The 16,176-nt window shown below is 57.3% G+C and overlaps 1 protein-coding gene across 2 annotated transcripts in view; it reads left to right on the top strand.

Moving 5' to 3' along the window:
• LOC122384988 (protein wntless-like) overlaps positions 1–16,176 on the top strand; it is a 32,248-nt gene that overhangs the window by 9,998 nt on the left and 6,074 nt on the right. For both annotated transcript variants that reach the window (XR_006257130.1, XM_043372957.1), the window contains exons 6-11: positions 2,657–2,793; positions 8,641–8,778; positions 9,355–9,532; positions 9,950–10,083; positions 10,550–10,870; positions 12,843–13,017. Coding sequence is in view for 1 of the 2 variants with exons in the window: in XM_043372957.1 (XP_043228892.1) it covers positions 2,657–2,793; positions 8,641–8,778; positions 9,355–9,532; positions 9,950–10,083; positions 10,550–10,870; positions 12,843–13,017 (1,083 nt within the window). In the remaining variant the exon portion in view is untranslated. The remainder of the gene's footprint in view (positions 1–2,656; positions 2,794–8,640; positions 8,779–9,354; positions 9,533–9,949; positions 10,084–10,549; positions 10,871–12,842; positions 13,018–16,176) is intronic.

Raw genomic sequence — 16,176 nt, 5'->3', positions numbered from 1 at the left:
TCAACCTAATCGCATTACCCCAGGCGCCGCTCCTGTGTCATGTGTGTAACGGTGTTTTTGGGCCGGCCCTGTCGAGCCGAGCTCCTGTTTGAGCCACTCTGTCCGTCCGAGTCACTTTCCAGCCGGGAGGCGGGGCATGATAAACTCGAGTATTGAAAACACGCTTTTGTTCAGAACTTTGGCTGCTCAGGCTGATTCAGGTTGTTTAGTGAAATTCGTTGGTCAGGATAGTAAACAGCTTCCAAAAAAAGGTTACCTATTCATGTTACCACACGAACAATGTCTTGCCTGTTGTCGAACGGACCCCCTCGGTTTTTCGCGAATAACTCGCGTAAAGAGCGGCTGATCGAGACGGAACTTTCAATACCGTCGCGTTGATCAATTTTACACCTATCCTAAAGATTTAATGACCCTGACCCTAATGACCTTTGACCTGTGACCTACTTTTTTAGACCATGTTTGGCCGGAATCGCGATTCAGCGTATGTCGGCTCGCATGAGCCGCGCGTTTGCAGTCTTTTCGTGGTTTCAAGCGTTCAAACATGGGATATGATGCTGCTTCCATGAATTAGGGTGGGTGACAAGGTCACCGGAAGGTCAGGTCAGCTCATTGACCTTTGATGACCTCGGTTCACTTTGTTCCAGTTTTACATGTTTATAGGCTAGTTTTTGGAGCTGAATTCAAATTTAGCAGCCATTTGAACATTTACGAAGTAATTTTGGTGCTTTCGTAACATGTTACGAAGCTGTCAGAGGCCCCAGTAAACATGACGACGTCGGCCCGACGTCGGGCCGAGGCTCGGCCCGACGTCGGCCCAACGTCGGTTCAACCTCGTCCCGACATCGGCTGGACGTCGGATATGCCCGCATGTTCCGACGTCCAGCCGAAGTGCAGCCGACGTCGAGCCGACGTCGGGCCGAGATCTTTTGCCGAGGTTGACGAGATCGTTTGTCGTTGGACCGACGGGGCCGACGTCGGCATGTTTATTGGGACAACGCGCCAAAAATATCAACCGGCGGCGGGATTCGAGCCCCCCAGTCGCCGACGTCGGCATGTTTACTGGGACAACACGCCAAAATCATCATCCGGCGATGGGATTCGAACCCAGTGTCATTCAAACGCGAAGTTAGTGCGCTAACCACTACACCACGCAGCCAGCTAACGAATGACGTTTGTTTTGTTGTGTTATGCCCTTTCGGTCTGACAAGACCATTTCAGAGCCGGAAAGATCATTGGATGGAGACATTGGTCTTCTTGGCGAGCACCCTGGGTCCAGACTCCAGTTCATATTCCCTGGTCCCATTGCTGTTACGTGACACTTATTGGAAAGGGCGACCCCACAATGGGTTCATATAGCCACTCTTACACACCTGCACCAACGTTTCCCAAAGTGTCCCTTTGATAAGTGGCACTTTGGCAAAGTGACACTTGCCGACTGGCCTTTCTATATGAACTGGGCCCGGCCCTGGTCAGTTGCCGGGGCTGAGCCTGTCCAAAGGATAGGCCGAGCAGCCCCCAAGCACTCACCGCACCCGGCTACGGGCGTGCTCGGCTTACGGGCAATCCCAAATGGGATAAAGTTTCCCGTCCAGTCCGGATCAGGGAGTTGCGGCGTGGAGGAAGATTTGAGTTTCCTGAGGATATTTTGAATACAGAAGCTCTTTATGAAACATGAAACATGTATTTAATATTATTTTAACGGTCAAAACAGCGGCCGATGTCGGTCCGACGTCGCCCCGACGTCGGCCCGACGTCGACTGGACCTCAGCAATTGATCTCGGTCCGACGTCGGCCCGACGTCGGCTGGACCTCGGCTGGACGTCGGAACATGCGGGCATATACGACATCCAGCCGACGTCGTGCCGAGGTTGGACCGACGTCGGGCCGACGTCGGCATGCTGATGCCGAGTTGCCGACGTCACCCCGACGTCGGCCGACGTCGGGCCGACGTCGGCATGTTTACTGGGGCGGTTGCCACCTACTACGAATACGTGGCAAAACCCTAACTGGTTGACCTGACTTGACCTGACCCGACCTGGCCTAAATGCATGAAGATATCGTCTAGGTTCATCACTTACATGATATTCGTGATCATCACCTCGAAAAAACCATAGCAGCCATCCTTTGCGACGTTCTAACATGTCCCGATTTTCCCGACTTTTGGGTCATTGGCCTGACCTGGAAGGTTACCCGATGACCAAGGACCTTAAAATTGGGTATCATCGGCTTCCTTTCGTCACGAGCAGCACGCTCGTTTTTTTCTGCGAAGGTCATGGGCGAAACGGCAAGGGGGGCAACGGACTCCCGCCCATACGTTCGTGGCTAGAAAAACACCAATACGGGCGAGGGTTAAGAGTGTGTCTTTTAACACAAAAGTTATTGTGTAGAAGGCAACGGTTGTGGGAATGGTAGGTCAATGTACAAATAAAGGCTTGCATAGTATTGACGGTATTGACGATATTTCGGAAAGTTTGGCCCCCATCTTGTTTGGGCCCTTTTTCTGAAAACCTGCCCCCGCAAGGCAAAATCCGTGGCGCCGTCCCTGCGCCCTGACCCTGACCTGCCGCCCTGACCCTGACCTGCTGCTGTGACCCTGACCTGCTGCTCTGACCCTGACCGTCTCCCGGTTCTGACCCGCCCCGTCCGGCGCCGGCAGCTGAGACGGCGCGGGACGCCTCGGTGCGTCTGCGGCTGGGCGGCAGGGACGGCGGCGGCCGGCAGCGCGACTGGCAGCAGCTGGGCCGCGCTCAGGTGCCGCTCGAACTGGACAGCTGCCAGCGCAGGACCGAACAGGTCGGTGGCCGCCCGCCACCGGCGGCAGGGGACAGGGCCCTGTACCATGGCACGCTGCTAGCCGCTACTAGCGCGTTTCGCGAGCTGACGTCATAGATTGTGGTCATACCTGTCAAACGACTGGGGCCCAATCACGGCCTTTCATTATCCCTCCATTAGCGTCAACTTGAACTGTAACTGTTGGCGTCAGCCAATTAATAAAGCGCCCGAGTTTGTGTTGTCTCCATGGAAACCGAATGCGTCACTCAATGGCGCTAGTAGCCGCCAACAGCATGCCGTGGAGGCTGGAGCAAGGCCCAGCACCACGCGCCCCTCGTCCCCGGCGCACTGCGTCCTGCGCCTCCCCCTCCGCCCCATCAACATTTTTATGGCCAGGCACTGCACTGCATTTGTCTTGTTTTCGTCTATTTCGGTCTTTTTCCGTTTATCGTGTACATTTCCTCGTTCTGAATATCCATACCGATTCGTTCGCTTTTTCATCTACTTATCAAATCGCTTTTTCATCTACTTATCAAATATTTAATAATTTTCCATGGCTCATTTTCCCTTCTTTTCGACACCGAGCTGTCTGTCTATCCTGTTTCGTTTTCATCCGTTCCGCCCCCGCACCATCCCGACTCCGCGCTGATCTCCGCCGGTCCGGTTGAGTCACCGCTCACGTGCCCGTCTGGTTAGTGACGCAAATGTATGCGGCGCCGCCGCCGGTCCCGGGAATGGTCCGCGCTCCGGCGGAACAGCCGGCGGACCACCGCGGCCACTCGGGCCGTATCGGCTGTCACCGCCCGATACTGCCCGGTGCCGTCCCCAGTGAGCCCGCTGCGGACCGGACCGGAATGGAACTGTCGTGTGAGGGGCACGGTGTCTCACCCGCCGCGTCGGGATGTGCGCGCGGCGCGCCGGGGAGGGTGCAGCAGGGCGGCAGTGGGGGATGGCGAGGGGTCAGGTCGAGCTCAGTCGGGTCGGTGGCTCGTCGCTGGGCCGGCCGGCGGCGGTGCCGAGCTCCCGGTCCGCCATCCGTCCGTGTTTGTTTGGGATGCCGATCGGGGTGCGTCTGTTAGTCCAGCTGAGAGCCATTAACCTGAAAACCGGCCGGGACGCCGCGGCGGCGACTGGCTGCCGGCCAGGCTCGCCGGGCGGGAGCGCACGGTGATGCAAATGGGGTTCACGAGTGGCCATAAATACGAAAAAGGCCCAAAATTCAAGTTCACTTAATCGAATAAATCGTAACTAATATGGACAGTCAGGCAAATGTTTGGGGTGTCTGAAAAAGTATGATTTTAATGTTTTTGTCAAAACCGGCCTCGTGTAGGATTGTCAGAAGTCGAGACATTTTCGATGTCGTAAAATGACTGTCAGGTACTTGAAATTCAAGTGCCGCTAGCGTGCGTTCATGTCATACAAACTGCAAAAATTATACATGAAAATGATCCCCGAAACCTGCTGCTTCTAATGCCATGTCATAAAAAGCCGCATCTATTTTGGTTTGGCGGTGAGCTAACTATTTGTAGTCATGTTGCAACCGCAGTTTTTTACCAAAAATATTTGCTTTCAATTCACCTACAGCACTTCACACAGTGTGTGCCCGTTAGTGCACCATATCATAGCATTCCCTAATCATTTCTAAGTCGCATCGTGAAAGAATTAAGGCGCTAGCACAGGGCTGACCGGCGCTACAGAAGTTTTCGTCCGGCACGGTCGGGTGCCGCGGCGCAGCGGGCGGCCCGGGCGGCCGCGCCGCCACGCCGCCCGGACGCCGCGCGGCGGCACCCACCCGGCCCACTGCGAGCCCACTGCGGCACCCGACCGCCCGGACAAAAACCTCTGTAGCGCCGGTCAGCCCTGTGCTAGCGCCTTAATTCTTTCACGATGCGACTCAGAAATGATTAGGGAAGGCTATGGTGTGGTGGACTAACGGGCACACACTGTGTTAAGTGCTGTAGATGAAACGAAAGCATTTTTTTTCTTAGTAAAAAACTGCGATTGCAACATGATGATAAATAGTCAGATTACCGCCAAAGCGAATGAGATACGGCTTTTTGTGACCCGGCATTAGAAGCAGAAGACTTTGGGGATCATTCTCATGCATAATTTTTTTTCAATTTGTACGAAATGAACGCAAACCAGCGGCGTTTGAACTTGCGAGTGTCTGACCGTCATTTTACGACCTAGAAAATGTCACGACTTCTGACGATTATACACGAGGCTGGTTTTGACAAAAACATGAAAACCATGTGATTTCAGATGCCCCAAACATTTGTCTACTCGGCCATGTCGCAATTAACTCGATTTGGTAAACTTGACTTTTGGGTATTTATGGCCACTCGTGAACCCCATTTGCATCACTGTGGAGCGGGGGCGGCCGCCACCTGCCGCCCAGCCGCGCCCGTCCGCCCGCCGCCCCAGCTGCTGCTGCACTGCAAGATGTGCAGGACTGATACCGGTCCGTGATGTAACGCGACGTGGGGGTGGGCGGGGAGCGGGGTGGGGCGGCCGGAGGGGAGGGGAGGGGAGCGGGTCTTCGTACGGGGGCGGAATACATCCGGCGACTGCTGCAACCGGCCGGGGTCGGAATGGCGACATCCGAATTCGGACATCGTAAGAATCAAGACATGATGTTATATTGGACGCTCTGAAGCATCCGGCCTTCTCCACACGCTGTGCTAGAAATTATTTCGGGCATTGATGATACAGCTGCAGGTCTTTGAACTTCCGTCTGTCTATTTTTATCTTTTGAAGCTTGCCAAGTCACGTCCCTGTAGCCGTGCCATGTGTTTACTCCCAGTCTCTTGTGTCCAAGTCTGTTGTTTCTGCACTCAGTTTCTCAGTATCCACGGTTGTTATTGTTCCTGTGTCATCCCTGTGCTGTATGACTCATTTATCATCAAATGATGTATCACCACGGTAGCAAGTCAAGTCGGAGCGGTGCTCGACATGCGCCCTGGAGCTGTGGTTTATCGGGGGCGCCATTCACCCCAACATCACGTGACGACGCCGGTCCGGTCCCTGTTTGTTAAGTTGTCGATGTGTGACGATGAATGGCGACTGACACCCATTCTATGACGTCACCTCTGTGCCCTGACGTCACCGGGCGGCTGACGGCACGGAGACGGAGCGATATGTGACGTCAGATCTGTCTCCTGACGTCACCAGGCGGCTGACGGTACGGAGACGGAGCGATGTGTGGTGAACTGCTGTATGACGTCATCACACCCGTCCCCTGACGTCATCAGGCGGCTGACGGCACGGAGACGGAGCGATGTATGACGTCACCTCTGTGCCCTGACGTCACCAGGCGGCGGACGGCGCGGAGACGGAGCGGTGTGTGTTGAACTGCTGTATGACGTCACCCCTGTGCCCTGACGTCACCAGGCGGCGGACGGCGCGGAGACGGAGCGGTGTGTGGTGAACTGCTGTATGACGTCACCCCTGTGCCCTGACGTCACCAGGCTGCTGACGGTACGGAGACGGAGCGGTGTGTGGTGAACTGCTGTATGACGTCACCTATGTGCCCTGACGTCACCAGGCGGCTGACGGCACGGAGACGGAGCGGTGTGTGGTGAACTGTTGTATGACGTCACCTCTGTGCCCTGACGTCACCAGGCGGCTGATGGCACGGAGACGGAGCGGTGTGTGTTGAACTGTTGTATGACGTCACCTCTGTCCCCGCTGTGTGACGTCAGCAGGCGGCTGACGGCACGGAGACGGAGCGGTGTGTGACGTCACCCATGTGCCCTGACGTCACCAGGCTGCTGACGGTACGGAGACGGAGCGGTGTGTGGTGAACTGTTGTATGACGTCACCTCTGTGCCCTGACGTCACCAGGCGGCTGACGGCGCGGAGACGGAGCGGTGTGTGGTGAACTGCTGTATGATGTCACCTCTGTGCCCTGACGTCACCAGGCGGCTGACGGCACGGAGACGGAGCGGTGTGTGGTGAACTGCTGTATGATGTCACCTCTGTGCCCTGACGTCACCAGGCGGCTGACGGCGCGGAGACGGAGCGGTGTGTGGTGAACTGCTGTATGATGTCACCTCTGTGCCCTGACGTCACCAGGCGGCTGACGGCGCGGAGACGGAGCGGTGTGTGGTGAACTGCTGTATGATGTCACCTCTGTGCCCTGACGTCACCAGGCGGCTGACGGCACGGAGACGGAGCGGTGTGTGGTGAACTGTTGTATGACGTCACCTCTGTGCCCTGACGTCACCAGGCGGCTGACGGCACGGAGACGGAGCGGTGTGTGGTGAACTGCTGTATGATGTCACCTCTGTGCCCTGACGTCACCAGGCGGCTGACGGCACGGAGACGGAGCGGTGTGTGGTGAACTGTTGTATGACGTCACCTCTGTGCCCTGACGTCACCAGGCGGCTGACGGCACGGAGACGGAGCGGTGTGTGGTGAACTGCTGTATGACGTCACCTCTGTCCCCGCTGTGTGACGTCACCAGGCGGCAGACGGCACGGAGACGGAGCGATGTGTGACGTCACCTCTGTCCCCCGACGTCACCAGGCGGCTGACGGCACGGAGACGGAGCGATGTGTGACGTCAGATCTGTCTCCTGACGTCACCAGGCGGCTGACGGTACGGAGACGGAGCGATGTGTGGTGAACTGCTGTATGACGTCATCACACCCGTCCCCTGACGTCATCAGGCGGCTGACGGCACGGAGACGGAGCGATGTATGACGTCACCTCTGTGCCCTGACGTCACCAGGCGGCGGACGGCGCGGAGACGGAGCGGTGTGTGTTGAACTGCTGTATGACGTCACCCCTGTGCCCTGACGTCACCAGGCGGCGGACGGCGCGGAGACGGAACGGTGTGTGGTGAACTGCTGTATGACGTCACCCCTGTGCCCTGACGTCACCAGGCTGCTGACGGTACGGAGACGGAGCGGTGTGTGGTGAACTGCTGTATGACGTCACCTATGTGCCCTGACGTCACCAAGCGGCTGACGGCACGGAGACGGAGCGGTGTGTGGTGAACTGTTGTATGACGTCACCTCTGTGCCCTGACGTCACCAGGCGGCTGACGGCACGGAGACGGAGCGGTGTGTGTTGAACTGTTGTATGACGTCACCTCTGTCCCCGCTGTGTGACGTCAGCAGGCGGCTGACGGCACGGAGACGGAGCGGTGTGTGACGTCACCCATGTGCCCTGACGTCACCAGGCTGCTGACGGTACGGAGACGGAGCGGTGTGTGGTGAACTGTTGTATGACGTCACCTCTGTGCCCTGACGTCACCAGGCGGCTGACGGCGCGGAGACGGAGCGGTGTGTGGTGAACTGCTGTATGATGTCACCTCTGTGCCCTGACGTCACCAGGCGGCTGACGGCGCGGAGACGGAGCGGTGTGTGGTGAACTGCTGTATGATGTCACCTCTGTGCCCTGACGTCACCAGGCGGCTGACGGCACGGAGACGGAGCGGTGTGTGGTGAACTGCTGTATGATGTCACCTCTGTGCCCTGACGTCACCAGGCGGCTGACGGCACGGAGACGGAGCGGTGTGTGGTGAACTGTTGTATGACGTCACCTCTGTGCCCTGACGTCACCAGGCGGCTGACGGCACGGAGACGGAGCGGTGTGTGGTGAACTGCTGTATGATGTCACCTCTGTGCCCTGACGTCACCAGGCGGCTGACGGCACGGAGACGGAGCGGTGTGTGGTGAACTGTTGTATGACGTCACCTCTGTGCCCTGACGTCACCAGGCGGCTGACGGCACGGAGACGGAGCGGTGTGTGGTGAACTGCTGTATGACGTCACCTCTGTCCCCGCTGTGTGACGTCACCAGGCGGCAGACGGCACGGAGACGGAGCGATGTGTGACGTCACCTCTGTCCCCCGACGTCACCAGGCGGCTGACGGCACGGAGACGGAGCGGTGTGTGGTGAATCAGCAGCTGTTCGAGGTGGCCTCGCTGGATCGCGAGTACTACCTGCTGAACGCGGGCGTGCAGAACATGACGCAGCCGCCGCTCTCCATGAATCTCCTGGTGAGTGGCCCTGAGTTCCCTGAGTGTCCCGAGTTCCGTGAGTGTCCCGAGTTCCGTGAGTGCCGCTGTCAGCTGTCATACGGCCGACGGGGGTTGAGTGTAGATGCCTGAGACAGGACTCACAAGGTATTCAGGTCAGCAAGGTCACGTCAGGGGCACATTAATAATGATCTCGGTGGCTTGGCCTCATCAACAGTGCATGTAGCAACGTTCGCGCGTGGGCTGCCGTATTTGATCGCCGTTTACGGAATTGAGCTGAACTCAGGTATAACTGCTCTGTCAGCTCTGCCGCTTGCCGTGTTGTTATGAACTGTGAATGCGCCGCGGTGGTGCATGTTTGGCGGGCGGCCCTAACGGCCGGCCGGCGGCAGGTATTTACTACCCAACACCTGGCTACGGTGATATGTGGAGGCGCACTCGTCACCGTCCACTAGTGGCTGGTGATGACGACACTGCCTTCAGTGACGGCCGGTGATGACGGCGGCGCCCGTCGTCTCACTGATAGGACGTCGGTGTCCTAACCCTGTGTGTCCCCCGGACGGAGGGCCAGCTGACCGGTCCGCTCGGTCTCGACAGGTGGTGTTCCAGACGCGGGTGTACACGCTGGTGTGCCTGCACCTGGGCGCCTGCTTCACGGCCGCGCTGGCGCTCCTGCTGGTCCTGTTCGTGCTGCGCGTGCGGCGGCTGTACCCGGTCGTGCCGACCGGTCACACGCTGCTGGTCCTGCTGGCCGCCGCCCTGATCGTCTGGGACGGTGAGTAGCGCCGAGCGCGGGCTGGAGGGGCGCCAGCCGCCCGCAGTGGGACGGGGGGGGGGCGCCAGCCGCCCGCAGTGGGACGGGGCGACAGGAACACGGTGTCAGACACGGGCTGCTGATCCGCTGAGCGGTGTGTTTCGTGTGGCTGAATGGGATCAGTCAGCACGCCGATGGACGAGGGGCCATGTTTTGCGCTACTGAATGCTAGTTGGTTCTCGATGAAACCGTTAAATATACATAACTTGGTCACATGTTGATGACCGATTGATAAGAAATGCACTGCTAATGAGCGTTAGCACATTGGCTGGCCGGTGACTGCAGCAGATAAAGCTCGGTCTTGCCGAATCATACATAGTTCCCAGCTGCACCACAACCGTTATTGGGTACATCCAACTCTAACCTTTCCTCCCGCAGTCCCTCTGGGGTACATCGCGCTGGACTACGACGCGCCGTGGCTGGGGATCGTGGACGCCGTCCGGCAGGACCTCTTCTACCTGGTCTTCCTCTGCTTCTGCCTCGTCTTCGTCCGGGAGCAGGCCTTCGTCAAGGTACGCGTCTTACCGGGGACGGGACGGATGGGGAGGGTCATTGGAATAGACCATTGTTTGGGCGCGGCAAGCCGTAACGGTAACGACTGAAGTAACTCTCCGTGACCGAGCCGGAATATCTGTGATTTAGTGGCACCGGCCGTCCCAGAAAGTTAGTTATTTTCTTAGGTGTTATGCCGTGCCGAAGAAGATATTATTTTACCGAGACTCCCCATATAACAACGCCATTTTTTTGTGACGGGGATGGCTGATCGCACCATAGGAACTGTTTGCTTGATTATCGTAGCAGTGATGTACAGCTTCTCTCGCCTTTTCGTAGTCTGCCGTACGCCCCAACCACCCTGTCGCGCCCCATTGCTCTGTTAGCTTCTGACCGTCTCGCCGCCCCGCCCCGCTGGTATTCCACTGACCCCGCTCCCCCGCCCCGCTGGTTTCCACTGACCCCCGCCCCGCCCGCCGCCGTCAGGGTGTGCAGCGCGCGCCGCGCCGGCTGCTGCCGCCGCTGGCGCCCGTGGCGGCCGGCGCGCTGCTGCTGCTGGCGCTGGACGTGACGCAGCAGGCGCTGCTGGCGGCCGACCCGTTCGCCGGCCGGCCGCACTGGCTGTGTCTCTGCCTGGCCGTGCTGCTCGTGCTGAATGCGCTCTACGTGCTGGCCGTGTGCGCGCTGGCGGCCGGCGGTTGGCGGCGCGGCTGGGACCGCAAACCGGTGCCCGGCCGCTACCGGGCCCTCATGGCCATCACCTGCCTGACAGTGGCGGCCGCCTGCGTGGAGCACGCCGAGCGCAGGGTAAGTCAGCAGGGGAGCACGCCGAGCGGAGTGCTAGTCACAGGGGAGGAGAGACTGAGAGTGAGGGGGGAACGGGGCACGCCGAGCGCAGGGTTAGTCAGAGAGGGAGCACGCCGAGCGCCAGGTCCGTCCGAAGGGAAGGAAGTCTGAGGAAGTCTGAGGAGGAGAGGGCTGGGAGGGAATAGTTGGAGATGTCACGCGGATTACAGGGCTAGTAAATTTAGTAAGGGAATCTCAGAGTTCGTAGTGTTAGCTGTGCGTGTGTGAGACGGAAAAGGGCGGCGGAAAAGGATTTGCTGTTTAAAAGTTTTTTTGTTTGTTAATCCGTTGCTGCGTTCCAGAATACCTTTCCGAATCTCTTTTACTCCCTGAGCACAGTTGAAGTGCCGCTTTTTGCGGTGTGAAGTGGCGAACGTGCTTATGACTTACATACTAGCTTGTCGCCATGGCGGGACCGAGCCCTGAGCGGTTGAGCACTCTGACCGCCTGACCAGGGATAGGTACTGTTCAAACGAATGACGCAATGTGGACGAACGTCCGACTCGCCATGTTGGGCTCGACAGGTCAGATATACAAATCAACGGGCGCCGACGGGCTGGGGTTATAAACTGACAACACTGGCTAATGGACCGTAACCTGAAGACGGTATCAACGGAACTCGTGCAAGTGCTGCTTAAACGGTGGCTACTGCGCGGGGGGGGGGGGGGCAATGAACGCTGCAGTTCGGGCTACCTGAAAACCCAAATTGTTATCACAATCCTGACTGATTTTTAGTTTGATCGTTACTCTTTAATTCTTTACGTGACCAACTGGTGTTTTTTCTTTGTTTCTGAGTTATGTCACCAATCTCATCCTCAATGCACCCCGACGATGCCAGTAACATGCTGCTCAATATACAGACTGGTGCTGGTGCTCGTGGCACGGAATAATCGAACTTCCATCAGTTTCCTTTGATTTGTTTGTTTTGTTTGTTTTGTTGGGTTAGGCCCTTTCGGTCTGACAAGACCATTGCAGAGCCGGATGGATGATAGGAATTAGGGGGAGACATTGGTCTGGGCAGGCACCCTAGTGAGTCGCCGGGGCTGAGCCCGTCCAGAGGACAGGCCACCCAGCCCCAAGGCACTCACTGCACCCGGCTACGGGGTGCGCTCCCTCAGGAGCAGCGGTGCCGTTCTAAGGGAGCAGCCCGCATGAGATAAAGTTGCCTGTCCAGCCCGGAGGGGGGTTGCGGCGTGGAGGAGAAGGATTTCAGTATCCTGAGGATAGAAGCACGGAACGGTGTGGATTCCTTTGACTTCTGCCTGAAACCGAAAATCCACCGCTCCCGACAAATCAGCCGGCTTTCTATGAATGAGGAGTCTCCCAGCCCATCCGGTGTCCCGTGTGGAGCTCCGATGGCGCCGCGTCTAGCGCAGGGGTCTCCGCCCGCGGAACCTCCCCCTCCCCGCTCGCTGCCTCCCAAGGGAGTCTGACCTCCCCTGTCGGCCGCGTGTTACAGGAGTCTGACAACTGGTGGTTCTGGAGCTGGACGGACGAGCGGCCCAGTCTGAGCTCCCCCTGTCGACCGCGTGTTACAGGAGTCTGATAACTGGTGGTTCTGGAGCTGGACGGACGAGCGGCCCAGTCTGAGCTCCCCCTTTCGGCCGCCTGTTACAGGAGTCTGATAACTGGTGGTTCTGGAGCTGGACGGACGAGCGGCCCAGTCTGACCTCCCCCTGTCGGCCGCCTGTTACAGGAGTCTGATAACTGGTGGTTCTGGAGCTGGACGGACGAGCGGCCCAGTCTGACCTCCCCCTTTCGGCCGCCTGTTACAGGAGTCTGATAACTGGTGGTTCTGGAGCTGGACGGACGAGCGGCCCAGTCTGAGCTCCCCGTTTCGGCCGCCTGTTACAGGAGTCTGATAACTGGTGGTTCTGGAGCTGGACGGACGAGCGGCCCAGTCTGACCTCCCCCTTTCGGCCGCCTGTTACAGGAGTCTGATAACTGGTGGTTCTGGAGCTGGACGGACGAGCGGCCCACCGACGGCCACCTGCTCTACATCGGCATGCTGGTGTGGTACAACGTGCTGGTGGCCGGCCTGCTGGTGCTCTACCTGCCCACCCGGCCGCTGGTCGAGCTCACCGGGCCCGTCTACGACGACGAGCAGAGTGGGTGGCCCGCCCCGCCGGCCGGGGGCTGAGGGGGCTGTCCCTGCCGCCTGGGGCTGGGGGCAGAGACAGAGGGGAGCTGTCCCCGCCGCCCGGGGCTGGGGTCAGAGACAGACAGGGGAACTGTCCCCGCCTCCCGGGGCTGGGGTCAGAGACAGACAGGGGAACTGTCCCCGCCTCCCGGGGCTGGGGTCAGAGACAGTCACGGGGAGCTGCCGCCGGGCCGGGCGGAAGGGAGGATGGATGGATGGGTTGTTCTGTCACGCATGGTGTGAACGGGTGTGTTCTAAATGAATCTGTATATAACCTCGCGTTGTGTATTATCTTAACATCTTAACGATATTTCTTAAGAAGTGATACTTTACTTAATTCTTAATGCTGCTTCAAAACACCACAGTTGCTCGGTTCCAACTCCTTTTATTGCTCTTCTCGTATTTTCACTTCGCGAGATATGCGCCTCGCGCTATGCCTGCTACTCATCCTCGTCTACATCTCCCCCCCTCTTTGGACTGACCTGTCAATCCAACACATAACTAACTCAGAGACCACCTCCTATGGTAGTGGTTCATCGACACTGAGTTTGACCAGTTTGACTACTGGTCTCGTGACTGTTTTGCCCTTCAGCTTGACTGAGACCACTCTGACATGACCGTCAGCACCTGGCATCACCTCCTCCACACGACCCATTGGCCACTTCCCCCGTGGTGCGGTTAGATCGGTCACCAGCACAACGTCACCAGAGGCGATGTCGATCTGAGGCTGAAGCCACTTCTGCTTCTGCTGCAGGGACGGCAGGTACTCTCGCAGCCATCGTCTCCAAAACTCCGTCGACAGCTGCTGGATTCGCTTCCAGCGCTGTCTAAGAGAGACATCCTCACAGCCGCCAGGTGGCACCATCTCGATGTCTGATGGTCCTGTGATAAAGTTGGCAGGCGTCAGTGGAGGCTCGTCATCAGGGTCAGCAGACAGCACCGTCAGCGGTCTGGTGTTCATGAGCGCTTCTGCCTTGCAAAAGGCTGTCTGGAGCTCTTCATCCGACAGATCGGCATGTTCCAGGCTTTTCACCAGCGCTCTTTTCGCCATCTTGACCATGGCTTCGCAGGGTCCATTGAAATGCGGAGCACCGGGCGGTGTGAATGTCCATTTTGTGTGCGACTTCAGCAGCTCCCGCTGTATTTTGTTGTGGTCTAGACGTTCCACAGCCTGCCTCAGCTCTTTGGAAGCTCGAACGAAACTTCTTCCGTTGTCTGATGTTATCTCCGTGGGTCGACCTCGTCTGGCTATAAATCGCATCAGAGCCCTGACGAAACTGGCAGTGTCCATTCCATACGTCATTTCTAGGTGAACGGCTCGTACTTGAAGGCATGTGAAGACGCATAAGTACCTCTTCTGACGAGCTTTTCCTCGACCCTGCTTCGTAATGAATGGACCCGCAAAGTCCACTGAGCACTTGTCAAACGCACGGTAAGATGGGCAGACTTGAGAGCTCAGTTTGGGTGCCATCACTTGCGTCTCTGTTTTCTGGCGGAGTTTCTGACATGTCACGCACTGACGAATGCAGGCTTTGATCATTTCCCTTGCCGCAGGAATCCAATATCGTGTTCTCAGTTCAGCCAAGGTGTGCTCTACTCCTACTCCGTGTCCTGCATCTTCATGGATTTGTCGGATGATCAGCCTACTGACTGGGTGTTTCTTCGGGAGAAGAATCGGGTGTTTTGCATTGTAGCTGAGGTCCGATCTTTGCAATCTACCTCCGACACGGATCACGCCGAATTCGTCCATGAATGGACTCAGCTGCCTGACTTGGCTCTCACGACATGCTTTCTTGGAGACGCAGTGACCCGTCTGCACCTTCGTCAGCTGCTTCACTTCTACGGGGAAGGACTCTTCCTGAACTTGTTTGATCCAGAATCTTTCAGCTCCTTCTACTTCATCTGGAGTCAGTTCATTCGACTTGGTTCTCTCAAAATCGCCTCCCGTGCTGCTTTCTCTAGACTTGAGTGCGTGTATGAACCGCCATACCCAGGCAGACACTCGGAGAAATCTCGTCCAGCTAGAGTAGTTCTCTGGCTGGAGCCGGAATCCTGATGCAACCGGTGTTGTCACAGCAAATGTTTTCCTCTGTTCCAGCTTGCGAAATTCACTCTTGTCGAACTCTTCCTCGCTGAATTCCTTTCTTTTTGGCCAGCACTGTTCGCCATCTAACAGATATGCCGGTCCATGCCACCACAAGTTGTGGTCCCTTAGTTCTTCCAGACCCAGGCCTCTTGTCGGCGCATCCGCAGGGTTGCTTGATCCTGGAACGTGTTGCCACTGTTCCGGTGCGGTGAACTCTCGGATTTCAGCAACACGGTGCGCTACAAATGGCTGAAAGTGAGCCACTTCGTTCCTGATCCAGCATAGGATATCCATGGAATCCGACCAGAAGTATACTTCCTTCAAGTCCTTTCCAAGTGCCTGGCATACTTTTTTGACCAGGCGCATGCCGAGCAACGCTCCCATGAGTTCCAGTCTCGGAATGGTTTGCTTCTTTGCTTTTGGAGTTACTCTAGCGCGTGCTAGAACGAGATTCGAGACTCGAACGCCATCGTCTTCTGACACCACATACACCGCTGCGGCGTATGCTTGCTCCGAAGCGTCGCTGAATACGTGTACTTGTTGTTCAGGCTGTCCTTGAAATGGGTGGATGCATCGAGGCACAGATATGGTGCCGAGTTCGCCCAGCTCGTAAAACCACTCTGACCACTTCTTTTGCTGGTCTTCGGGTAGGACGTCGTCCCAGCCAGCACCATCACTCCAAGTCAGCTGGAACAGCATCTTCGCTCGTAGCGTGAACGGTGCAAATAAACACAAGGGGTCAAACACCGTCGACATCTCTCTCAGAACATCTCTCTTCGTCCAACTTCCAGACTTTGAACTGCGTTTTGTGGCATCCAGTGAGAGACTGTCATCTCCTGCTGACCACACTACACCTAGTGTCTTCGTTGGGTTTGCTCCTCTGTCTTCGATCCGGTGATGAGAGGTTGGAGCTCTGTCCTGCGCCGGTATCGTTTCCATAACTTCCTGGCTATTTGACTTCCATTTCTTCATCTCCATCCCAGCCTTTTCTAGCATTTCACGAAGCTGAGCTCTAGCTTCAATGGCAGACTCTGCATCCTT

The sequence above is a fragment of the Amphibalanus amphitrite genome, unplaced genomic scaffold (assembly GCF_019059575.1).
Source record: "Amphibalanus amphitrite isolate SeventyFive unplaced genomic scaffold, NRLGWU_Aamphi_draft 000001F_arrow, whole genome shotgun sequence".
Taxonomy (NCBI): Eukaryota; Metazoa; Arthropoda; class Thecostraca; order Balanomorpha; family Balanidae; genus Amphibalanus; species Amphibalanus amphitrite.
Note: the sequence above shows the minus strand (reverse complement) of the source record. Positions and strands in the feature narration are given on the sequence as shown.